This window comes from Corythoichthys intestinalis, chromosome 10, assembly GCF_030265065.1.
Source record: "Corythoichthys intestinalis isolate RoL2023-P3 chromosome 10, ASM3026506v1, whole genome shotgun sequence".
NCBI lineage: Eukaryota > Metazoa > Chordata > Actinopteri > Syngnathiformes > Syngnathidae > Corythoichthys > Corythoichthys intestinalis.
This window is the reverse complement of record NC_080404.1, coordinates 25202979-25229014: the sequence shown is the minus strand read 5'-3', so window position 1 is coordinate 25229014 and position 26036 is coordinate 25202979. Positions and strand designations below refer to the sequence as shown.

At 39.3% G+C, this 26036-nt stretch overlaps 2 protein-coding genes across 3 annotated transcripts in view; both read left to right on the top strand.

Moving 5' to 3' along the window:
• LOC130922623 (protein kinase C epsilon type-like) overlaps nucleotides 1-5861 on the top strand; it is a 72550-nt gene extending 66689 nt beyond the window's left edge. Inside the window, exons 12-15 of the mRNA XM_057847507.1 lie at nucleotides 590-728; nucleotides 2713-2901; nucleotides 2978-3124; nucleotides 3574-5861. Coding sequence (XP_057703490.1) covers nucleotides 590-728; nucleotides 2713-2901; nucleotides 2978-3124; nucleotides 3574-3720 — 622 coding nt within the window. The 3' untranslated portion in view covers nucleotides 3721-5861. The remainder of the gene's footprint in view (nucleotides 1-589; nucleotides 729-2712; nucleotides 2902-2977; nucleotides 3125-3573) is intronic.
• A 4782-nt stretch (nucleotides 5862-10643) lies between these two features.
• epas1b (endothelial PAS domain protein 1b) overlaps nucleotides 10644-26036 on the top strand; it is a 54790-nt gene continuing 39397 nt past the window's right edge. For both annotated transcript variants that reach the window (XM_057847661.1, XM_057847660.1), the window contains exon 1: nucleotides 10644-11009. Coding sequence is in view for 1 of the 2 variants with exons in the window: in XM_057847660.1 (XP_057703643.1) it covers nucleotides 10984-11009 (26 nt within the window). In the remaining variant the exon portion in view is untranslated. The remainder of the gene's footprint in view (nucleotides 11010-26036) is intronic.

Here is a 26036-nt window from a genome sequence, read left to right as displayed (position 1 = left end):
ATACACCAGACACGTGACTACTCTTAGCATTGCTGGCAAAAAAAAGAAAAGAAAAAATGAATATATAGAATAAAGATTTTAAAAATCCAACGACTCTTGTGTAGCCCAAAGTAGCAGAGTAAAAGTAGCATGTTTTCTTTACAAATCTACTCAAGTAAAAAGTATAGCTTAGTAAAACCACTCTTAGGAGTACATTTTTATCAAAAAGTTACTCAAGTAAATGTAACAGGCGTGCATGTATCGCGTTACTACCCAACTCTGGAAGTGACCAGAGAATCCCCCCAAATCATCAAAAAAAATGACCCAAAATCAACAACAAAGTGACCTGAAATTAACAGGAAGTGAACCCGGAATGCCCCAAAATGAAGAACAAGTGACCCAAAATCAACAGAAAGTGACCTGTAAGTACCCTAAAAATAACAAATCACCTGCCATTGACAACAATAGACATCCACCTTTGGCAGCAAATGTGTTAACAACGAAGTGACGCAAAAATTAAATTCTAAGTTCTTTTCTAAGTGGTCCTCAAAAGTCGTAACCCACACTTAAAACCTGTAAAAAAGCTCTTGTGAACTTTTTTTCCCTTCAGGGACTTGAAGCTGGACAACATCCTACTAGACGCAGACGGACACTGTAAACTAGCTGACTTCGGAATGTGCAAAGAGGGAATTCTCAACGGGGGAAGCACCAACACCTTCTGTGGGACGCCGGACTACATCGCACCAGAGGTGAAATCCAAAACCCTTTAAGACACAGGTGTCAAACTCGCGTTGTAGCTGTAGCATTTTGTGCTGCACATGAAAGTTCATTTTTGTTGTGTTTAATGTAACATCAAAGACTGCAGAAATCAGAATGTGTAGTGTTTTCCTCATTAAAAAAAAAAAAAATATATATATATATATATATATATATATATATATATATATATATATATATATTAGGGTTGTCAAACGATTAACATTTTTAATCAAGTTAATTACAGCTTAAAAATTAATTAATCGTGATTAATCGCAATTCAAACCATCTATAAAATATGCCATATTTATCTGTAAATTATTGTTGGAATGGAAAGATAAGACACAAGACGGATATATACATTCAACATACGTACATAAGTACTGTATTTGTTTATTATAACAGTAAATCAACAAGATGGCATTAACATTATTAACATTCTCTTAAAGTGATCCATGGATAGAACGACTTGTAGTTCTTAAAAGATAAATGCTAGTAAAAGTTATAGAAATTTTATATTAAAACCCCTCTTAATGTTTTCGTTTTCTCAAAATTTGTAAAATTTTTCAATCAAAAAATAAACTAATAGCTCGCCATTGTTGATGTCAATTATTACACCATGCTCACTCATGGTACCAACCCATAAAATCAGTTGGACCCAAGCGCCAGCAGAGGGCGCCAAACACCAAAAAACAAGTAACAAGCAGACAATACACTGTACTGTCATTTTAATCTGTTTGAGCGGGGCTCAAAGTATGTTAATTAACGCTTTCAGTGCCATTGACAAAGATTGACGTCCAATCAGACGACTTTGTCACTAGTAGACAGTAGCCAATGAGTTAAGAGGCTCAAAAAAAGAGGATTTGGATCATTTTTAGGTCAACAATGTCAATCAGAAGTAGGGGCGTGACAAAATTTCAAAATGGTGATATATCGTGAAAGTTTGCATCCCAAAAGGTTCCTGCTCCTGCCAAGAATCGATATATCCTTTTAAAAAGGTGTCGCAGTTTAAAAAAAGAAACCGACAATTTGCTACCAAAATCTTCCACTTGAATGGTAGTATTTCGATTGGCTGCCATTGCCAAATCCATTTAGACTGGGAGGGGCAAATGAACGCCAGTGTTTCCGATTTTCGGGGCATTTACAGGTCACATTCTGTTCATTTTAGGAAAGGGCGTAGGTTTGGGCTCAATAGTGGTAGGGACAATATAACAGCATAATCTGCATGTACAGTTTTTGATGGGGACGGGACATTAATAAGACCAAACAGATAAGGTGAACATGAGTCAGAGCTACATTTTTTACCAATATGAACCTGATTAATTGATAGGCTAAATGATCAATTCAAAATAAATCTGAATTGACTCGTACTAACTTTCACACAGTAAATTTATAACAATTTAAACTGATAATTTTTCTAAAATCTAGTCGAATAATTTTCTCCATCTTGTTTTGAGTGTTAAATATAGTTCACAGAATAATGCGTCAGATTCTTCCACTTACTTTAAATTAACATGACTGTTCTTGTTAAACCATACATCTAAAAGTTGGTTATTTTATTTTTTTTCAAGTTTTACGGAGGTGGGGTTTTGCAATGCATATTTGTTGGTTCAGGTGATACACCATTCGATTCAAACCTTTGTTTTCAAAACTACTAAAACATTTTGAAAACTTCCAGAATAAGTTCAGACGGATTGGACGTCTACCAGTAATAAATTAATAAGAGCTTGTTTTTCTGTTTATTACTTGTATAGTAAAATATTGGAGAATTATTTCTTGACCCATGTATGTTATTTCGCAATGTTGAGATGGTAGCAATCGTGAGCCTTGTAGCGCAAATGGTATCGTATCATGGGTTACCCAGAGGTTCACGCCCGTAATCAAAAGCCTTATCAATTTATTTCATCATTAATTAGTTGTAAAATCGGCAAAATAAGGAGCAGGAAGTCCATAAATCTTGGCCCATTTTTCGTACAGATCCTTCAGGAACTGGACTACGGCCCGTCGGTTGACTGGTGGGCCCTCGGGGTCCTGATGTACGAGATGATGGCGGGTCAGCCTCCGTTCGAGGCCGACAACGAGGACGACTTGTTCGAGTCCATCCTGCACGACGACGTCCTTTACCCGGTCTGGCTCAGCAAAGAGGCGGTGCAAATACTCAAAGAGGTCAGCGTAAACATACTGAAATTTTTGATTGAATTATGAATGAAATTGACATCATGAGACATCATCTTGTGTTCAGTTCATGACCAAAAGTCCTAGCAAGCGTCTGGGTTGCGTGGCGGCCAACGGCCTGGAGGACGCCATCAAGCTCCACCCTTTTTTCCGAGAAATCGACTGGACGCTGCTGGAGGGACGGCAGATCCAACCGCCGTTCAAGCCCCGAATCGTCAGTAAATTTTTAGTGTTTCTGTTGGCAGCCGGTGACTTGACGATGATCCAATCATCCTTCCTCTGTGAATTTAAATGAGTTTGTCTCTAGTAGACGTCCAGTCACAGGTCACCTCCTGTTTTGTAACCAAAAACCAACAGGAAGTGACCCATGAATACCGCCAAATCAACCGGAAGTGACTGAAAATCAACAGCAAATGACCTGACCATTGACAGCTGTAGACGCCCAATCCATTTTAAGTGGGAGATTGGCGGACAATGAACATTTCTTGACTCCCACTTCAAACAAATATTATTATTATTATTTTTTGTTAAATCCATTGGCTGCCATTGAACGTCTTCTAGCGATAGAATCTTTGAAGTTCACAGCAAAATTATGAAAAGAGCCACATCATTGGATCTTTCTCGCCGTCAATCACATTGAATGAGCTAATTTTTTCTTTCAAGAAAACCAAACGGGACGTGAACAACTTTGACCAGGACTTCACACGAGAAGAACCGGTCCTGACGCCGGTGGACGACAGCGTGGTCAATCAGATCAACCAGGACGAGTTCAAAGGTTTCTCCTACTTGGAAGATGACGTGGTGGCGTAGACACTTTCCTGATCCTTCAACAAAAATTCACATCCGTCGCCTTCATTGGCACGGAGATATGATTGTTTGCTTCCAGAAATAATAACACATTTTGGCTGCTTTCCCCTTGACTTTGCGGCTTGATCCAATTGTTTCATGTGAAGAGCCTAAATTTGGAATGATATCCTCACATGCGGGCAAGGAGAGTCACTGATGCACTTCTTGTGGAATTTTGACGAATTTTTTTCAGGTTGAATTCAGTTTGACTAAAGCTAAATTGAAAAAAAAAATCGGTAAAACTTTAGTTGATTGTGATGTCATAAGACAGTCATAATTATGACATGACAGATGTCGTTACGTGTCATTCGGCAAATGATCTCACTAACTCCATTTATGTCCAGTGCCCATCTTTTGCATCCATTCAAAAGACACTTGATGACTTCTGTCATAAGTATTCATTAATGCTCATGACAGTTTCATGTCATAATCATACCGGTCTTATGACGCCACTGTCAAAAGTGTTACCAAAAAATCAAAACAGAAATTCCCTTAAATAATCATGCGAATCCAGCTAATTACATTCCAGGCATTCAAAAAAATGGAGAATTATGTTAATTTTACATGGAGAAACCTGCAGATGAGTGTTGCACTGATGCCCTTTTTGGTTTCTAATACCAATTCCGACACCCAGCGGATGCCAAAAGTGTACCGAAACCACGTTTTTTTTCTTTTAATAATGATAATTATACTTCATACAAACTTGGTAAAGGCATTGCTACCATGGGTTAGTCAGACATTGCTCAACTCACTGTCTACAACTGACGGCACTTGACGTCCAATTTATTTGAAGTGGGAAGGTATGGCAGCAAACGTTCATTCGCTGCCACCCTCCCACTTCAAACGGATTGGACGTATATTATTGATAAACCCATTTCAACTCATGGCAGCTCCATGAAAAGACCTTTCATCACTCCAACCAAAATGACCTCAGGGTGGCCATGTTGGTAGGGACAACATTCCAATCATAGTCAATGTATTGGCATTTAAATTTAGCCTAGTTTATTTCGCAACCAATTTTTTAAAGATTATATGTCAAAGCAGTAGCTACCTTTAATGGCGCTAGTGAACGTTCATTCGCTGCAACCCTCCCACTTCAAATAGATTGGATGTCTACTAGTGATAAACACATCAAAATTCACAGCAGAAGGATGGTTAGATGCCACACGATTGAACTTATATTATCATCATATTGGGAAGGGCGACGAGTGCTCCTTTCCTACGGCGGCATGGTGGCCATCTTGGGAAGGGGATGGAAACTAGATCTCAAAAATTACATATTTCACAGCATCAGGAGCTTATTTTTTAAGTACTCCCCGATACTGACATTTGGGTGCCGCACCAGTGCAACACAACTATAAATTAAGCGCAACAGTACGATTTTTTTATGGCAAACATATACAGGGTAAAAGATTTATGAAGGAATTTTGTTTTAATATATGAGGAAACTGAATTGATGTTTAATATTTACAATAAGCCTCATTAAGATATAGTATGTAGGCTGGTCCATACTCTGTGTTTTGAGCAACAACAACAAAAAAAAACACCCAAAAAAGTAGTTAAAATGACCACTTATGCTTAAATCAGTGAAATTGACTTACAAAGCATGATAGAAATTGTTTTTCATAACCAACATAACAAGTGCTTCGTTTTACATGCTGGAAAGTTAGCTGAACTTATCAATTCCATGTGATCTTTTATTCTTTCACCAGAAATCGCAGTAAGAAATTCAGCAATGATTTATTGAACTTCGTTTTTGATATATATGAATATTGTGAGCTGGCAGCGAGTGAACTTGTTTCAGTGCCATTGACGGCGACAGACGTCCAATCCATTTGAACCGGGAGGGCCAGTTCGTTCAAAAGGTTTAGAGTGCGTTTTCGAGGCCATCCCAAAACCACATGCACGACATTTCTTCCACCATTTGCCTTTACTTGCTCAAATGCTAACATGTTACAATACTAAGAAGTCAGTGCATTAATGTTTAAAAAATCAGCCCCCAAAGCAACTTCAATGTCGAAAAATGAAATTTCAGAGGCTCATTCATGAAGAACCATAAAAAAAAAAAAAAAATTCAATAAATCATGCTGGAAGAAATGCAGAAAGTCAAGAATGTTCCATTTTGAAACTTTTAGCGATTGTCAGCCTCCCTGCACTAGTGAAATTTTATGTACATTTTTTGTTTGTTTCTGTTTGTGTGGGTTCGTCCTGATGCCAACTGTACTGTTATTTTCAAATGTGTATTTTTGTTTTGCAGATGAATTAAATATGTCATGACTAACCAAATTTTGTTGTTGTTTTTCTGGATCTGTACTGATGGTACACAGAGATATGTAACTGATAAATCTTCCTTACCACTATTTCATTCATTCATTCATAGAGACAGAGAATAGGAATCTGAGTCCTTATGGTTTGAACAGTTTTAATGTGTCCCACGAGAGTTTGATGTGCTTCCATTATGTTTTATTAATTAGGAGAAAGCCGCGAACAGGAAGGGGTTTTGGGGGGACAGAAAGGAAGCAAACTGACGGGAGAAGAACAACGAATACATTATTACAGGCTTATGCTACTTATGAACATAGTGGTGCTATCGTTAGCTAATTATACATATTCACACATGAACACCATGTGGGGGGCCTTACCAATATTTTAAAAAAGATACAAGACGGTGTAGTGAATGTTGATTGGTAGCAAAATAATTTTTTTTGTTAATCTTTTTTCTTCATTTTATTTTTTAGAAATTAAAATGTGATTTAAAAACAAGACGTATACAAACCTTTTCCAACACGACATGTAGATAAAAACATTGACTTATTTTTTAATTTCTTAATATTATAAATATATAATTTGTATTTTTCGTAAAATTTGAAACAATATTTTATAATTAAATTGTGGGGAAAAAAAAGATATTTTCTCGAAAATCATTGAAAACCACTCTGTTTTATATACATTTCTAAAAACAACTTTTGCTGCAACAAGTTGCTTTACATCAGGGGTGTCCAAACTTTTTGCAAAGGGGGCCAGATTTGGTGTGGTAAAAATGTGGGGGCCGACCTTGGCTGACGTCCTTTACGTAGAACAATATATTTAAGCACAGTTTAGCAAGCCATTCTGTGCGTCACATTTGCTTTATTATTTTTTATAATTAATAATTTCAACAATTTCGCAACTAGCCTTTGTGGTGTTCTCTTTCGACTCTCGGGCTCTTGCGAAATACTGCTGCCGTGAAATTAAACTAGCTTCAAGTTGCTTCAATTTCTCGCCTGTAATCTTGTCGTACATGTCAGTGTGTCTTGTTTGGTAATATCGCCTCACATTGAACTCTTTAAAAACAGCGACTGTCTCTTTGCAAATGAGGCAGACACAGTTGTTGCGTATTTTAGTGATGAAATAGTCCAATATCCACCTATCCTTGGCGCGTCGGCCGTCGCAGTCAACTTTCTTTTTTTGTTGATTGTCGCCATTTTAGAAAATTGGAAGGGTGACATGGGGTAATGTTGCCTACAGTGTTGCTGCCTTTTAGTGGGTAAAGGAGGAGCAGCATTCAGTGTGTAAGCTACTTCATATGCTGGTAGCAGTACTGCTGACCAATTTATTAAGCTACTTCATATGCTGGTAGCAGTACTGCTTACCAATTTATTAAGTCTGTATGTGGGCCAGACGTTATTGATTTTATGACAGAGGCCGGGGGCCGGATGAAATTTGACCACGGGCCGCATTTGGCCCCCGGGCCGGACTTTGGACATGTCTGCTTTACATCAATGCAACTTCAATATCATGCAGTTTAACTCTTTCAGTGCCATTGATGATGATAGACATCTAATCGTGAGGCATCCAGTCTTTCTGCTGTGAATTTAAATGAGTTTGTCAGTAGTAGACGTCTATTCCACTGGAACTGGGAGGACTGGCTGTGAATGCTTATGTTTCTGTGCCATTGATGGCGACAGATGTCCAAACCGTTTTTGACTTGGTACCCTTTTTCCACCTAAAGAATGAGCGTGCTCGTTCGTTGCTGGTACTTGTGCTTTGTAAGTTCGTTTTGCGTGCTTCCCAAACACCATTTGGCTTTCCATGTGCCAAGGATCCAAATTGGGGCCACGTCATACGTCACCAGAATACATCAGTACATTAATACATAAACCATACTAGCGGTGTCAAAAGAAACGAAGAAGTAAGCCCACAAAAACAATAAAGCTTGTCGCGTGCGTCCAGCTGATTAGCCAGGGTTTGTATTTTTACATCAAAATGCAAGAACATTCTGCTCAAGGGTTGGATTCGGTATGAATTTACGCATCTTTACCTACACAATAACCCCGCCTCAAGCCCCTGTGCTGTCAATGAATTTACGCATTTTTACATGCACAATAACCCCACCTCACGCCCCTGTGCTGTCAATGAATCCGGCTCCTAATGTAGTTAGCCTTTCACTGGCTCTCGTCTGGCCCAGCAATGAGTTGGTGCCTGCCTGGCACCAGTTTCCAGGGGCTAGTGCTCGTGCTTGGCTGATCGAAACACAAAGAACCGGTGCTCACCCAAGCATATACGGAACAAGCACCAGTTCCAGCTCTGTGGAAAAGGGGTTCGAGGACGGGCAAATGAATGAATGTGCCATCGACGGCAGCCAATGAGTTAAGCACTGACGTCGTGTTAAACAGGACCAAAAAAAGCAATGTCTGACCAAGCCACAATAGCAGTTACTTCGCATTCAAGTGAGTATGCAGTAATTTAGTATTAAAAGAAGAAGTACATTAAAAAAAACAACAACAAAAACAGGGTATCGGTACCGTAGCAGCATAGGCCGAAAATACATAGCCAGGTGTTGGAATCGTTGTCATAAGCCAAAAAATGTTGTTAGTGCAAAACTCGGTGTTCGACTAAAACTAAAAAACTTTTTTTCGTTAAAAAGGGATCAACGGATATATGATATAAAGACTTGTAGTTCTTAACAGATTAACGTTATTATGAGTTAAAATAATTTGATATTAAAACCCCTCTTGATGTTTTCACTTTCAAACATGTAATCTGTTCAACCCATTCAATTTGAACCCGAGAGGAACATTAATGAGCATGACAGCACTGTCGATATTTTACAAAACGAGTAGCAAAAGCAAAATGAACAGAAAAGACGGGATGAGACGAGATGAGAGTAGGACAAAACTGGTGTTCTGCCAAAATGTGCTACACCGGCAAAACGTCCTACAAGAGGCGAATTTGACGCCTAAAGTTCTACCGTGCACTTTCAGCTTGTTTTGCTTAGATGCATACGGACAGAACAAACTAAACATGCCTTGAGAAAATACTTAAACGTGGTAATATCAAATAATGGTGGTTTAAATACGCTATGCGACTTATATGGTCAACAGATCAAAAATCTGCTTAACTCCCAGCCATTTTCACCAGTGCAACCCCCTTCGCTCCCGACAGTTTTACTAGATTTTGACTGATTTTGCAAGGCCCACAGAAAATTCTGTTCTATTGCTATATAAACATGGAACCCACCAAAAGAAAGATTAGACTCTCTTCTTTTAGCAAGAAAAAAGTAAGTTCATATCTTTTTCCATTCTTTAGAAATCCGCATTAGAAAATAGCTTAGTTTGAGCAATTTTCCAATTTCTGATGAAAAAACAGAGAAATTGAGCATTTTGTGAAAGCATACATTTCAAACATAACTTTGACTTTAACACAGCTATTTTTTGCTTTAGTTACATCCCAAACATCTCAGTAATGTCTTCCTTTTACAAAATAACATAAAACAACAAGACTAATAGAGCTTTTGATAGCAAAGTAACAATTTATTTACACATAGCTAACTGAGAGATGATGCTATTGTGGCCGTGACAGCCGGGTAAACTTCTCCCTCATCGCTGCCCTGTATCATATAGATGGATTTTTTTGAGTCTCTGAGGGTCTGCTCGGCGAGCAGCACGGACTCAACGGCATCGTACGCTGCACTGGTGGTCCTGGTCGTTCTGCTCGGTCGTCCAGCGCCTGGCATCCCGGGCGTCCTCTAGGTTGTTTTGCTCAGTCGTCCGCCACCTGGCACCCTGGACGCCATTCGGTCGTCTTCCGCCGGCGCACCGGCCATGCGGCCCGGCCGTTCGTTGCCATTGAATCTGGTTGCGGTCTTACCAAATGCGCTACTGCCCTCCAGTGGCCAGTTTTATTGTTTAAAATAGATTTTCAGCTTTGTGTTTTCGAGCTAAATTGATCACAACCCAGAGATGTCTCTTGTAAAAAAAAACCAAAAAACCTAAAAGACGTATAAATACGTCTCTGGGACACTTAAACAATTAAAAATAGAACGTATTTATACGTTTTTGGGAGCAAATGAGTTAAAAATATGAAAGGGAAACACATGCAAAAAGTATTTTGAGGCAATGAAAAGTAATAAAAGACTCAATAAAAACACAAATAGTAAGTATTCGCCACTTTTAACTGATGTGCGCATTTGTTGGCCGTCTCGCCAGGTTGAGTGACGCTCGGGGTGATGACGTAGTTTACGTCATCACCCCGAGCGTCCATTGCACACATAAAACACGGCGCCCTTGGTCGGTCAAAACATGTACTAAATATTATAGGTTTTTAAATCATTGGCAATATTTGATGTGTTTCTTATAACATATTGTAGTAAAAAAGAACAATTGTCGCTTATTAGAGCCTACAAGTCTTTAACTCCGAGGTTCCCTCTAAAGAATGCATTTTGATATATTCAAAATACTTTGTCATTATAAAAAAGTCTGAATAGAGTCTCCGTTTGTATGTGCCACCTGTTGCATAAAAAAACGGGAGTGCAGGTTTGCAGGAGGCGGGGCCAGCTGGAAATGGGGCGTTCCCTTGCGCTGACTCACAGCAAATCGGCGCTCCGGAGCTGCAACTCCGCTACCAGTCTGTCAGCCGGCCAGGCAGTCAATCAGTAAAAGAGTCAGACGAGCACTGAGCAATCGAGCAACAGTTTGGATCACGGACCGACAACTTTTCCTTTCCAGCGGGCCTTGTGGAGGTCTCTTGCGGGAAGAGGCTGTGCAATCCTCGGCAGTGCTCTGAGACTGTACGGCCCTGTTCCCCGGGGCAACCAGAGAGTTTCCGTCCTGCTTGTGACCGACTCACCTTCACTCCGAGCGGATTAAAGCGGCGCAGTTTTTGACCCTGACGAACACGCACTTTGAATTCTTTCTCTTGTTTGTTTTTCTGTCTTCTGATGATCTGTGGATTTGTTTTCCGTAAAAGATGAACGTCGACAAGGAGAAAAAGAGGTAAGATCACGCTTTTAATTTATATTTCTGCAAACTTTTTTTTTTGCAATTTAGGCCCTATCAACTCTTGTTCGCTGCATGTGCAATAAAAAGGCATTGAATGCATTAAAAAAAAAAACACACAGTCGAAAAATAAATTAAAGTGAAACTTTAAACTTTAAACCTTCCGCTTCAAAGCCCGATTGGACATTTGATTAGGTATACCTGCCGATATCTGACGAAACGATTGCATTCATGACATAAGAATATTGAACTACTGAATATGTCCATAGCTGCATAAATGTGAAATAATTTTTTTTGCCCCCCCAATTGGAAGGTGGTCATTTTAATAGCGTCGTTGCTTTTTTTGAGTTTTGTTTTGTAATGTCAAATGATAATGAGAATTGTATTTTTAGTAGCAGGAAAAGTGTGCGTGTCAAATAAATGAATATAGGACTGCAACCAACAATTAGTTTTGATAATCAATTTAAATGTTTTTAATGACTTAGGCCTGAAATTGATCAATTCGGTGCTTGTTAAGATCATTTTTCACAGGCGGTGGCTTTTACATCACCCCCACGTGTGTGGGCCATCTTTATAATTAATTTTCTCGACATAGGACATAAAACGAATACATCATAGTGTATTCATATTAACGTGCTCTATGCCAGCCATTTGAGAATTTCTAATGACTTTTCATGACCCAAAACGTATTGATTTCTCTGATGATAAATGTAAAATATTATCTTCTTGCACATGGATTTATTTTCAGCTTCACATTTTTTCATTGTTTAGTAATCAATAAAACATTGCTTTTCCAAAATGCAACTGTTTTTCCTTGAACCTTGTCATTTCAACTCAGAAGGTGATAATAAAAAAAAAAACGATGCATTAGTTCCATCTTCTGGATGTTTTGCAGCATTAAAATTGTTCCAGTGCTCTAAATTGATCAAAAAACAGGATTGACAAGAATGCCCCGTCAATCAAAGTGAATGAGTAAAAAAGTGTTTTTGTATGTGTACAATTTTTTTGGTCATCTTAATGACACATTGTAATGACATTGACCCTGATTCACTCTTTATTTTTAGGCATAAAACACGTTTTTGTTGACTTTTAAAATTTGAACATTGAATTACATAGGCTATGATGTTGTTCTTCCTTAATGTAGTTCGATACGTTCTGAATGTCAGTGATGTCATCTTGTGGAACTTCATCCCGTTCTTGTTACCCTGATGAACCCTTTGTTGGATCTTTGAATTTTGTTGTCACCTCTGTGCTCGAAGCAGACTTTTACACATATAAACACACACACACACATGCTCCTCCTCATCACACCGTTCGGCCATTTTAGGGAGAGGAAATCGTTCATTTGCTGCCACTCTCCTAGTTCAAATGAATTGGACGTCTATGAGAAATAGTAAACTCATTGATTATTTTTTAGGAAGAGGAAATGGTGAGTGAGCTAATGTGTGAAGTTAACATTTTTAAAATGTTGGCATGATTAACTGATTGGTTTCAGTGTTGTTTTTGGCAGCCCTTTTAATTTTTGTCTTTTGTCTTTTGGATGAAAATACTTGTCATATTTTTTTTAGCTTTAGTTGGCAGTTACTCAAAAATGTTTCATCTGTCAAATTCAAAAGTTTTAGTCCTAAAATAAATGTATACAATTTCGAATGAACATAGACGAGCATATATTGGACAACGACAACTTGGTGAACATAAAGCACACTCGGCAGGAAAAGCAGTAGCTACAATATTTTAATTTAAAACCACCTAGAAGCCATGAACTTAAAAAAAAAAAAAAAAGTTGTCCAAATGTCTGAGCGGATGCTCGCTACGCTTGATGCCAACGCGAAATGCTAAGCTAATGCAACGAGTTACATTTAGGGAGTGGTGATCACTCAGCACAGACCTTTAAAGCTATCCCAGTCCCCGGCCCGGTGATTGGGCCGGGGACCGGTACTGGTCCGTGGCGCATTTGCTACCGGGCTGCAAGGAAATAATAAACGACAGTCTGGCCTGTGCCTCTTGACACATCAATATGCTTGTCTACTCTATTGACTAATCCTAGTAGAGATTTGTGTACGTCGCCCTCCATTGGTTGAACGCCACTGGAGTGTTTGCATACATATAGCAGCCCAGCATCAGTCAATGTAAACAGTAACATTAGCTGCTGTTGGCGGTTTGCTGCGGGTGTCGACGTCTTTGGACAGATATATATATATATATATATTTTTTTTTCGGGGAAAAGGCCACCTGCTGAGCCAGAAGAGGAGCCTACAACCAAGTCCATTTGGCCTAATATGTGGCTAAAAGCTAGCAAACAAGGAAACAAAAGCAAAGAGAGTGTCATACCTCGTGGCGAACCGTATTGCTAAAGCCAAGAAACCTGTCATGTTTGGAGAAGAACTCACGCCTGTGATCAAGGATTTGCCGTCAAGTTTTAGGAGAGGCCGCTTTTAAAAAAGGTTGATTCAGTGTACAGTGAGTTACATTTTATTTTGTATTTACTGTAATTTTCTGCCACACATTGCCGTGATAAAAAGTCACACATCAGACCAGTCCGTGGTGCAAAAAAGGTTGGGGACCACTGCTTTAAAGGCTAAAGCAACATTGCATGTTCTCTCTTGCCAAGATAAGAAAACAAATATTACCATGTGTTTCCAAACATGCAAGATGGAGTGCAGGTAGCCTATCTTAAAACGCATCCTAAACTAGGAGAGTGAGGGAGCATATCTCACATGAGCGGCACGACCTAAACACTGCACCGATGCATGCGGACATGCAGTGGGGCAAATAAGTATTTAGTCAACCACCAATTGTACAAGTTCTCCTTCTTGAAAAGATTAGAGAGGCCTGTAATTGTCAACATGGGTAAACCTCAACCATGAGAGACAGAATGTGGAAAAAAAACCAGAAAATCACATTGTTTGATTTTTAAAGAATTTATTTCCAAATTAGAGTGGAAAATAAGTATTTGGTCACCTACAAACAAGCAAAATTTCTGGCTGTCAAAGAGGTCTAACTTCTTCTAACGAGATCTAAGGAGGCTCCACTCATTACCTGTATTAATGGCACCTGTTTTAACTCATTATCGGTATAAAAGACATCTGTCCACACTCTCAGTCAGTCACACTCCACTATGGCCAAGACCAAAGAGCTGTCGAAGGACACCATAGACAAAATTGTAGACCTGCATCAGGCTGGGAAGACTGAATCTTCAATAGATAAAACACTTGGTTTAAAGAAATCAACTGTGGGAGCAATTATTAGAAAATGGAGGACGTACGAGACCACTGATAATCTCCCTCGATCTGGGGCTCCATGCAAGATATCACCCCGTGGCGTCAAAATGATAACAAAGCAAAAATCCCAGAACCACACGGGGGGACCTAGTGGATGACCCACAGAGAGCTGGGACTACAGTAACAAAGGCTACAATCAGTAACACACTGCGCCGCCAGGGAGTCAAATCCTGCACTGTCAGACGTGTCCGCCTGCTGAAGAAAGTACACGTCCAGGCCCGTCTGCGGTTCGCTAGAGAGCATTTGGAGGATCCAGAAGAGGACTGGGAGAATGTGTTATGGTCAGATGAAACCAAAAATGAACTTTTTGGTAGAAACACAGGTTCTCGTGTTTGGAGGAGAAAGAACACTGAATTGCATCCGAAGAACACCATACCCACTGTGAAGCATGGGGGTGGAAACATCATGCTTTGGGGCTGTTTTTCTGCAAAGGGACTAGGACAACTGATCTGTGTAAAGGAAAGAATGAATGGGGCCATGTATCGAGAGATTTAGAGTGAAAATCTCCTTCCGTCAGCAAGGGCATTGAAGATGAGACGTGGCTGGGTTTTTCAGCATGACAATGATCCCAAACACACAGCCAGGGCAACAAAGGAGTGACTTCGTAAGAAGCATTTCAAGGTCCTTGATTGGCCTAGCCAGTCTCCAGATCTCAACCCAATACAAAATCTGGCGGGAGTTGAAAGTCCGTGTTGCCCAACGACAGCCCCAAAACATCACAGCTCTAGAGGAGATCTGCATTAAGGAATGGGCCAAAATACCAGCAACAGTGTGTGAAAAGCTTGTGAAGAGTTACAGAAAACGTTTGTCCCCCATTATTGTCAACAAAGGGTACATAACAAAGTATTGAGATGGTATTGTATTTGGTATTGACCAAATACTTATTGCCACCATGATTTGCAAATAAATTCTTTAAAAATCAAACAATGTGATTTTCAGTTTTCTTTTTTTCCCCACATTTGTCTCTCGTGGTTGAGGTTTACCCATGTTGACAATTACAGGCCGCTCTAATATTTTAAAGTGGGAGAACTTGCACAATTAGTGGTTGACTAAATACTCATTTGCCCCACTGTACCTATGAAAATACCACATATTGTGAACATATGACACAAACTATGTCACATTTTCGTCTCGTAAGACGAAACTGGCAATCGTCTCTTTATGTTCTAGTCTCCCAAACCAGGTTTTTAGCTCTTGATCATCATGTCATGGTAATGAAAAAATGGTTGGTCAATGAAATATTTTCACAATCGTCATTGTTGACCAAAACAACAATGATTGGTTGCCGTTGACATCCAATCCACTTGAAGTAGGAGGGTTGACATGCTGCCACCCTCCCAATGGGATATTTTTAGTGCCATTGACAGCGCTAGATGTCCAATCCATTTTGACTTGGAGGGGGTGACTGAACAAGCATTCATTCACCCTTCCCAGTCAAAATGGATTGAATGTTTAGTGACGGTAATGGCAGCCAATGTGTTAAATGAGTATCCAATAAAGGGTTAAAATTGGCAGAACTGCTGTTATGAAACAAAGCATGTTGTCATTTTATGTCATAACGTTTTGACACGATTGCCTAATCCACTTGAAATCAGTAGGTCGGCCTTGGCGGAGGTCTTATTGTGTCCGTCTTCAGATGTCTGTCTCCTCAAGACTTCCTACTTCCTGGCGGCCGTCAGCTCTCATGCTTTCTTTCCTGCTGCTAACAAAATGGAAGCTTGCCTTGGCGTAGGTCCAGGCATTTTTTGGGTACAGTTTTTTTTTTCTCTTCTTTTTAGTGACTTTATCAGCTGTTACTGCCTAACAAACGACAGGCGCTAAAAAACCCTGTGAAGTCATTTTTATGATTTTTTTTCTCGTTGGCCGCCAAACTGACTGTTTTTTGTGTGAGGTGATTTGAGGGCGGGGCATGTACTTGATTGACAGCTGACATAAAAAATATTGCAGTGAATAAATTAAAGGGTATACAACAACATTAATATCATTGTAATATTTTGACTAAGGAGCATTTTTCCCAATACTGGACTAGCCAGTTTAGTAGTGTGGTACTGATATATTTATTGGAAAGCGCCCCGATACGGCATTAAAATGCAGGCATTGTTATCGGTTTAAGAAATAATGCGCCGATGCTGCTCAATATGTAGTGTCTGAGATTTTTTTTCTAACCACCCTTGCCTTTCCAAGGTGTCTGCCAGTTACAAAAGCCCACCAAGAAGAAGAAGCTGCAGAATGAAATCACATTACCAATGTGTGGCCTTATACTTTAAATTGTGTAAAAAAAATTAAACGGTAATACTAACCAGGTTTCCAAGTTTTATGAACACTGACATTGTCATGAGGGTCTATAAAGAGGTTGGCTTTATTTGAAGGAGGGAAAACTAGAAAAAGCAGGCTATCGAACTTGTCGTTTGTTAGCGTAACTGATTAGCTGATGAGCTAACCTAATGTATTGTATTAACGTAACACAATGACACTGACTGTGGGTATAATACAATTATTAGGCCTGAAACCAACTATTTTTTTATTGTCACCCATACAAGGTTGTCACAAATGTTGTTGACACAAACTTTTTTTTTTTTAATTTATTTTTTAAAAATGTGGCGTCTGTCCTGTATGTGTATTGGCCGATACCACACAGCTGGGTAGTGAAATTAGTATGGGGAGCCAAGAAATGGTATTCGTGTGAGACTACAATTTAGTCTAATATATTTTGCAAGTATGACATCTTACTGAGATTTAGATATGATATCATTGTTATCTTGTGACAGCACATTCATATCACAGGGAAGATATCATTACAACATTTTGCGGCTATCATTATCATAGTTTTTTTTTTCTCTTTAAAAAATAGTTTTTTAACATTTTATTCTGTGCGCCAACCAGTGCTTAATCAATAATGATGAGTCATGACATGTTATTTCATGTAATTATTCTTGTATTTCAGTAATGTATCTCATCTTGTGTTTATTTCAACATTTTGTTAAAAAATTTACATTTTATTTATTCCAACTTTTTGGTTTTTACTCATTTATTTATGGATTAGAATTTCATTTATTCACGCTATTTCACTTTATTTCCATACACTGAATTTTGTATTTCTTTAAAGATTTATTACAACATTTCATTTTTAAAATATAACTCCAAATTTCTTCAAACTTAAACTTCTTTTAAAAATTCTCACGTTTTTTTGGAGAAAACATAAAAAAGAAATTAGCCATTTGATAAATCTTTTAGATTTACCACAATTTATAGCAAAATTTGTAAAAAATGACATGGCCAATTATTTAAATAGGGTGACGATTTACACTTTCAAATTTTTATGTTTTTATGTATTTAGTTCAGTATTTAGTCGTTTTCCATCTCCATTTTTTACACTGAACTGAAATTATTAATGAATTTTCAACAAAACTAAACAAAAAAATGTTGTAATGATGAAACTTGCAGCACACCATATGCTTGGAACATGTAATGGAAATTTGGGTCATGAGGTCAAGGGTCAGAGAGGTAAGATAAGGAATTTTGTGATCACTTGATTACGGATTACCTATTCAGCTAAAATTTTCAGGCCAGGTGAATTGATTTGAAGAGAAAAGTTGAGAAATATGTGATTCGAATTTGGGTGCTTAGGTAGTCTCAAGAGTGCTACTTCTCTAGTTATATACTAGTATTTAGTACTTCTAGATTTTGGCACTCCTAGTCCTCCTTAGAAAGTACTTGATTTTGTTTAGTATATTTCAGTGCCAAGTGTCTTCTCCAACGTTTGTTGTTAGTGGCGCACATTCAACATACTTCTACCGGGTTAAATCACTCTCGCACGCAATTTCAAGCTGACGTCATATAACCTGACATGTTCATTAGCAACCCAATAACAAGACGGGCCAGAGATGCGCTCATGTTTTTGGCAAAACATGCAGGCAGTGAACGATCACATTTAACTGCCACTGATGGCGATAGACATCCAATCTGTTTGAACTGGTTTCAAACGGATTAGACGTCTATCCCAGTCAATGGCTGGCGGTGCGTTAAACGTCACTCCAAAGAACACAGAACAGTTTCTTCTTCCTGTTTGGTATTCCGACGGGGAGTCCGACTGGTGAACGCCACCTGTGTCCTCCATTGCTCCCTCAGTCGGCACACTTTTTCTCTTTTGGTGGTCCGTCGCAATCACGGCTAATCTCTAGCATCGCTCGTCCGCTGATTGAGCCCAATCGGGCCGCGCGCGTGCATGCGTGTTTGTTTGGCTGCGTTTCCAGAACTCTGTGTTCCGCAGGATCACAGATTAGCTGGCGTTGTATTGTTGAAGTGTTGTTTGTGTGGCGCCACGACTGCGGGACGCTTTACTGGAAGCAAGGAAAGGTGCATGCGTGTGGGAGAGTGAGCCAGTAGGCTAGTTTAAAAGGGAAAGGAGAAAACAATCTGCTGTCTTATTGTCTTTCAATTAAGTCTGTTTTTATAGTTTCGGGGAACTCAAGTTACAATAGATAGATACAATGGATTTTAGTTTTGATAAATCTGAATTTCCTGATTATTTTTAACAGTTTGCTTATGCCATTCCTGCATGAATTTACATCTAACCAGAGGCGGTCCTGGCCTAAATGGTGCCCTGGGCTAACAGAGGTTTTTGCGCCCTCCAAGAGTACCGGACGATTGGGTCGAGGATAGCTGAGAATCACTCGCGTTGCCCTTGAGACTATTGATCAAGCGGGGTTGATACGTAACTAGGGATGGAGCGATACACTTAAATACACGATACTTTGAACCTAAATATCCCAGGGTCTTGTGATATGTCACGATACGATATAAAAAATGTTAAATACTGTGTCATTAAAACACCTATTTATGTTTCAGTTGCACATAGGGAAACACAAGGCCTATCAGGCCAAGTTTACACGACAATGATCTTACGTAATAATGCAAAAGTAGTGTTTTGCTGTTATTTTTTTGAACCTGTCCAATTCAGCTGCTTGACACAGAGAATGGAAATCTGAGTGTCTAATTGCTCTGAACAGTTTTAATGTATCACATGGGAGTATAACATACTCCCATTTTGATCATTCGAGGTGCCTCGTTTATTAGGAGAAAGCATCGAACAGGAAGGGGTTATGGGGGGGACGGAAAAAAAACAGAATAGGAAAGAAAGACAAAAGAAGCACAAACAACAAGAAATACGTTGAAAAGCTACACTAACTATATATGTTGGTGGTATCGTTAGCTAGTTATATTTCCGATTGACACCATGTGGTGGGCCTGATGACCAAGTAGAAAGGGGGTGAAGAGTCAGAAAGATAAGTGATTGAGAGGGGTGAAGTGTACGCCAATCAACCATGTGAGGTGTAGAATCCAGTATTTGTGTGAAACCCTTATGAGTGTGGATATGTTGGCATCTTATTCTATGCTGCCTGATCACTAATCATAACACCGAGTTTCTCTACTTGATTGTGTAATTGCACCTAGTCATGCGTGAATCCCATCAGACGTGATAGTCCTGCAAACGGGTGGAACTGGCGCGCTGGAGCCGCCCCATGGCCACGGCCCTTCCCCAGCCAATGGGGGTGGTGTCGAGCCAGTGCAGCCCATCCCTCTCCCGCAGCGCCAGCAATAGGGCAGCCATCATCCCCCTGGGATCCAGGGTGGTTCCCCGGGCCATCCACGCCTCCCTCAACCAGCCTTCAGGGATGGGATGAGGGGAAGCGTGCCAACGCCCTCCACGCAAACCCCAACACCTAACCGCCCACCCGGTCCGCGAGCCACCACGGTTTTGCTGTTATTTTAATTCCTTGTTCACAAGTAAGGAAAACTGCATGCAAGAATGTGCGAAAGTGCATGAAATCTCCAATTTGCCGATGTAGTATGCATTCCCGATGTGTAGGTGGCAGCACCACCAAAACTTGATTCCTGCGTGTAACCCTTCCATTCTTCTGTTTATTGGAGCATTATCACAACCAACTGTTCTGACGTTGTTGTCATCCAAAACTTAATTTTGCGTTGTAAACTGTTTAAATGGCGATGGCGGGGGGAGCGTTTTCAAGATTTCCACTCTGGAAGGCGTTTTCAATTTTTGGGTTTTCAGCCTCTCAAAACGCCGTCACTGTGTAAAGGATGGGGTTCTCTGGAAAAGTTTTGCATTGTCACCCCCACTGCCGTTGTCGTATAAACGGCCCCTAAGTCATACATTTTGTGGATTTCAGTCTGTGAAAGTATATCGTAGTATAGCGAAATACTTTCCCAAAAAAATGAAACTATATGAAACCAAACCAAACACTGTGGGAAAGATATAATTTCTAAATAAAAATGAATAATTATTCCTATAGCACTTGATTCATTTTGTTCATATAGTAGAACAAGCACATTCATATAATATTCTTTAACAAATAGCAATGGAATTTGTTTTTTTTTCTATCCTTTTTTGAGTGGGGAGGTCCCAGTAGGGGTTTGTTTTTGCTTTGAAAAACAATCATACGTGAACTAACATGACTTATTTCTGAACTGATTACTTGACTCATAACAAAAATCTTTGATTACCTGAATATCAAAATAATCGTTTGTGGCAGCTCAACATCCACCAAAAAGAAAAACAATCAAAGTGAAAAGTTTGTTTCTTTACAGACAATATGAAAATAGAAGGTTTCACCTAGGAATAAATGTCTATTTTTGTCAAAATCGGGGCCACTAATATTTAATAGTTTGGATTACTTAAACAGTTTCACAATTTCCAGGAAAGCACAACATTGTATCACCCTGGATGAAACGTGATTATTCCCTGCTAATCCAATTGGGATACATATGTGTCTTGAATAATGAACACAAGATGGTTCCATTCTGTCAGCATTTGGACAACAAACAGCGGCCATTAGTTGTCCGAGGCCCTTGTTTTCCTGAACCAGAAGTGTGGTAGCAATTGACACACACGCGCAGCTAGTTGATACGTGCACACATTAGGATATGCAAGTGCAGGTACACAGTCACATGGGCAAATTGCACACACACCAGCAGTGTATTTAGTTGTTTCGTATAAGAGCCGCATCTGTTAGGTTGTTATCACAACAGTAGTATAGGCCCAGGAATACTTTGTGTGCGTGTGAGAAAGTGAGTGGGGGTGTTTAAAAGTAAAACACGACACCAAAGCATATGATTGGGGGTGAAAGGTGGTTGTATTTGAAAGTGTGTATGTATATTCAAATATGTGTAAATAACTAGAATTGCAGCAATGACAGCGATAAAGAGCAGATCTATTTTAACTGGGTTGACTATTGACTTGTATGACTCAGAGCCATTGACGGTAATAGATGCCCAATCCATTTGGGTGATCGCTGCCAGCCCCTCTGAGTCCAAATGGATTGGATGTCTATCGCCGTCTATGGCAGCCAGATTCAATTCATAAACTACCATTAAAGCTAGGGATGTCCCGATCCAGGTTTTTGAACTTCCGATCCGATATCGATATTATTTTGCACTTCCGATCCGATACCGATACCGGCCAATACCGATACCAGCCTATCTGAGCATGTATAAAAGTTTAAAGTTATTTAGCCTCCTTACTTAGTTGTCAGACTCATTTTGAAAAGTGTTTTAGTACTCTTGATAACAACTAGCCAGCTGAATTAGGTGAGTTTGAATAACACACAACGGTTGCTAACAAGAAACTGACCTGTTTATTCAGTGACAAACACAAAACATTATAAATAACAAACAGAAATGGCATAGTCAGTCAGTAAAACGTGCAAATAATATTGTAAACTGTCTTAAAAAAGCAAAACACACAAACAACCTCAGTGGAACCCCCCCACCCCCCAAAGCTATTAGATGCTTTTAATGTTTCGTGCATTAGTTACAATAATTGTATAAAAAGCCTCTCAGGTTTAAATAAACGACTATTTCAGTATCAAGTTAACTTTTTAAAACAGTAAATAAAATGCTCAAGTCCCCATTCTGTATCAGCAGCTTTAAACTACATTCAATTCATTTAATTTTGCGAATCAACTGTTAAAGTTGTTAAAATTGCTCCCGTTATTCCATAATTTCCCTTCTGTCTACTTTCGACATGTGAAAGTTTTAGAACTGTTTTGAAGATAGATTCAAGTCAAGATTTTGCCGATTTAGGAGTATTTTAGATAAAAAGTTAATTAGGTTCGCTTGGAAGGTTCACAACAGCCTACTAAGGAAGTCTTCTGCTTTAAGATGGCGGCTGTTTACTAACGCATCTAGTTTTCAATACTTCAATGTTGCTAACGCAGTCGAGTCTGTCGTTTTGTATCTAGTTCTATATATATATGATATCTATTATCTCCAGTAAAACGATCTTGACGTAGTTTGTAGCGGCTGTCAGCAGCAGTCAGGTATTCTTGTGTTTTTTATCCAGCGGCATGAGTTGAGCTGAAGCCGTGAGTTGAGCATTGGCATTACCCGGGTCTATGACAAGCATGTTTACTCTCGAGACGCAATGCGGTCAGTTTCTCATTGCGTCCCGAAGACCGCGCTGTGTATTAGTTCCGCTTTACTTGACATATTTCAATAATCGGAATTTGGATGTTTGTGAATCGTTCTCGAATCTTCCACAGCCAAATCGCTCAAGGATGTAATGACGGCTGGGCATGTTGTACCGTGGTTCTAAGTGTTGGATGGTGCGTCTTTACTCACGAGAGATAATGGCTCGTCATCCAGAATGAATTCTTCGGCAATGACTCTTGTTATTCCCTGGGCTTTGGGACTGTCGAGTGCCAGTTTGTCACGCATAGCAAAAGTTTCTGCCAGTGTTAGTTCCGCAGGACCTTTCTTTTTGTCTTCAGTTTTCTTAACATACTCCTTATATTGTTTGTGGTGGTATTTCGCTATATGCTTAATTAGGTTGGTTGTATTAAAACTTATCACAGCTTTACCACCACGCTTGACTTTATTGTGGCATATGTTGCACTCTGCCTCTTCGTCTTTGTTGTCCTTTAAGGTGAAATGATCCCACACAGCTGACATTTTTACCTATAATGTCTCTGGGTAAATGGGGAGACGGTAATGTAGTTTGTTGAAGGTGTGCCGTGAAATGCGGACCGGATTTCAGGGATACCGAAGCAAAAATTGGAATGGATTATGTAAATCGGTGCGCTGGAAAACCCGGACTTACAAAAAAACTGGATCGGAATTTTTCCGCGTCGGCCGATCCGATACCGATGTGCATTTTTTTGCCCATATCAGCGTTCAATCCGATCCAAATATCGGATCGGGATATCTCTAATTAAAGCCATGAGAATTTTTGGTAACACTTTATTTGACGGTGGCTTTATAAGGCTGTCATAAGACATGCCACTGTCATGAGCATTAATGAATGCTTATGACAGATGTCACTTTACAGTGGATATATAAGATGCGGACTGGACATAAATGGAGTAAGCAGAAGCATTCCATAACACTCATGACAGTGTCATGTCATAATGATGACTTTTATTGCAGAGGTAGACCGATTATCGGCCGGGACAATTATTGACGCCGATATTTGAAAATTTGATGTATATTGGTATCGGCCTTTTTTTTTTTTCCTATCCGACCGGCTGATATGAAAAAAATCAATGTAAAACTGGGTTATTTCGGCTCAGATACAGCCGCACCTGTCTCTCCTGCTCTAGGTTCCACTCCATCCTCTGATTGTTGGTGGAAAGGTGCTATACAAGTGTAACACCATTTACCATTTATTGCACTTACCCACCTTTGTAAGGCCCTCAAAGCACTTCACACGTTCTCCTCATCTACCTACTGGTGACGCAGCACCAGGGGCAACATGTGGTTTAGTATCTTGCTCAAGGATACTTAGAGATCATCAAGGCTTTCTTTTTCTGTGAAAAAATTTCAGAGAGCTATTTATTTCTTTTATTCAAGATGTTTCTGAGTCATGGAAATTCAGGCACTTCTGGAATTATTTTCTATTTGATTCAACAAACATGCTTTTGGCATTTCAGTGACATTCACTGTTTGCATTATTCATTTTTTTACGCCAATCTTTACACTTTTACTGCAAATGAATATCAGCTCCAAAAAATCTGTTATCGGCCCCTCTGACTAATAATAATCGGCATCGGTCCTGAAAAACCCATATCGGTCAATTTCTAGTCGCCACTGTCAAAGCGTTACCGTCTTTTATTTATATATTTTTTTGTATAATTGTTATTTTATTCTAATTGTATTGATTCGAAATAAAAATGAAATAAGATAAAAACAGTAAATATATCTTTTTTTTTTTTTTAATTGTTTTAATTTTATTATTTTGTGGTGATTGGAGGCACATGATTATCTTAGTAATGAATCAAGATATTCGCAAACATCTGCTTTTGCTTTGGAAAACAACTTGCATTCTTCCATAATAGTCACAGTCCAACTTGTCAGTGCATTGTTCTGGTTCCAGTGCTCGTTTCAAGCTAAAATGTGAACGTGAAAATATCAATATAATCATTTTTGGCATCTCTCGTAGAAAAATGGATGCAAGGATACAGTCTGTCTTAGAATGCATGCGTGTTCTGCTGGGAGTCGTCATTATTGTCGTCATCTTTTAATTCGAGACGCGGAAAGACATGTCTGAAAGATGGTGGGCAAGAAACGCGAGCTGGATGACTGTAGTCGTTTTGGCTGGCCGCCTTACTTTGATCTGGTGCGGCAAAACATGAGTTTGGCGGCCATCTTGGCACAAGTGGCTTCCTCTCTACCACCCACGCTAACATCCTGGGGCTTTTCGATATGTTTGAAACATCTTGAAAACATCTGCGCTCTTAACGTGTGCATCGCACACTTTTTTTGCGGGCCATAATTGTAGTCACGTATTGTTGGGGGGCTGGCATCGAATGAACATTTGCTCTCTAGCCATCCAAATAGATCCAGCAAATAGATTGGACGTCAATGGCAGCCAATGAATATCCAATAAAGGGTTAATTGTTGGCAATTTTGGAAGGTTTGTCCAGATTAGACATTTGCCGATTACCGATTTCAAGGTATACCTTGGTATGGAAGCGTCAATATTCCATCATACCGTACCTACGCTATTAGATATTTTTTATGTCCCAAAAATGCATGGAAAAATCCCTCGCTTGCTGCTGCAAGGCTAAACCCTCCCCCACCGGTTGTTGCTCAGTGTCAGTGAGTCAGCTGTGCTACACGATGGCTGGAGGAGGTGAAACTCCTGAACTTGTTACCCCAGCGAAGAAAACGAAATCGCTGGTATGGGAATAATTCAGCTGCAGTGAATTTACAGATGGCCGACATGTAACACATTTTTGGGGAGGGTGGCTGCCGAGGAGGCATACCTCCAATATGTTTTCACATTTTTACAAAATTAAAGGCTTAGTTAACACTGTCATGAACGTTTCCTAGCAGCTACTAGAGTTAACTCCAGCGTGTTTAGTGTGTCTAGCGGTGGTAAAACATTTTGTCTTTTTTTCTCTCTGGCACCTGTCTGTTTTGAGAAAGTGTGTGTGTGCGCGCATAATGTAAACCTGATACAAGTCATACACACATTCTTTTTATGGAAAATAATTCAATTTTTTTTGTTCTGATGGTAAGAATGTTGAGCTACGGCTGTGGGTGTTTAGGCTCACCTAAAGGACTGCAGTTATTTTAATTTTATTTAGAATATATATATATATGTATATATTATTTTTTTTTTTCAAACTTAACATTATACTTATTTTCCAATTTGCTTATGTTTTGAAAAATAGAAATCCTGTTCAATAGAAAAAAAGGTTCTTTTTTTTTTTTTTTTTTTTTTAAA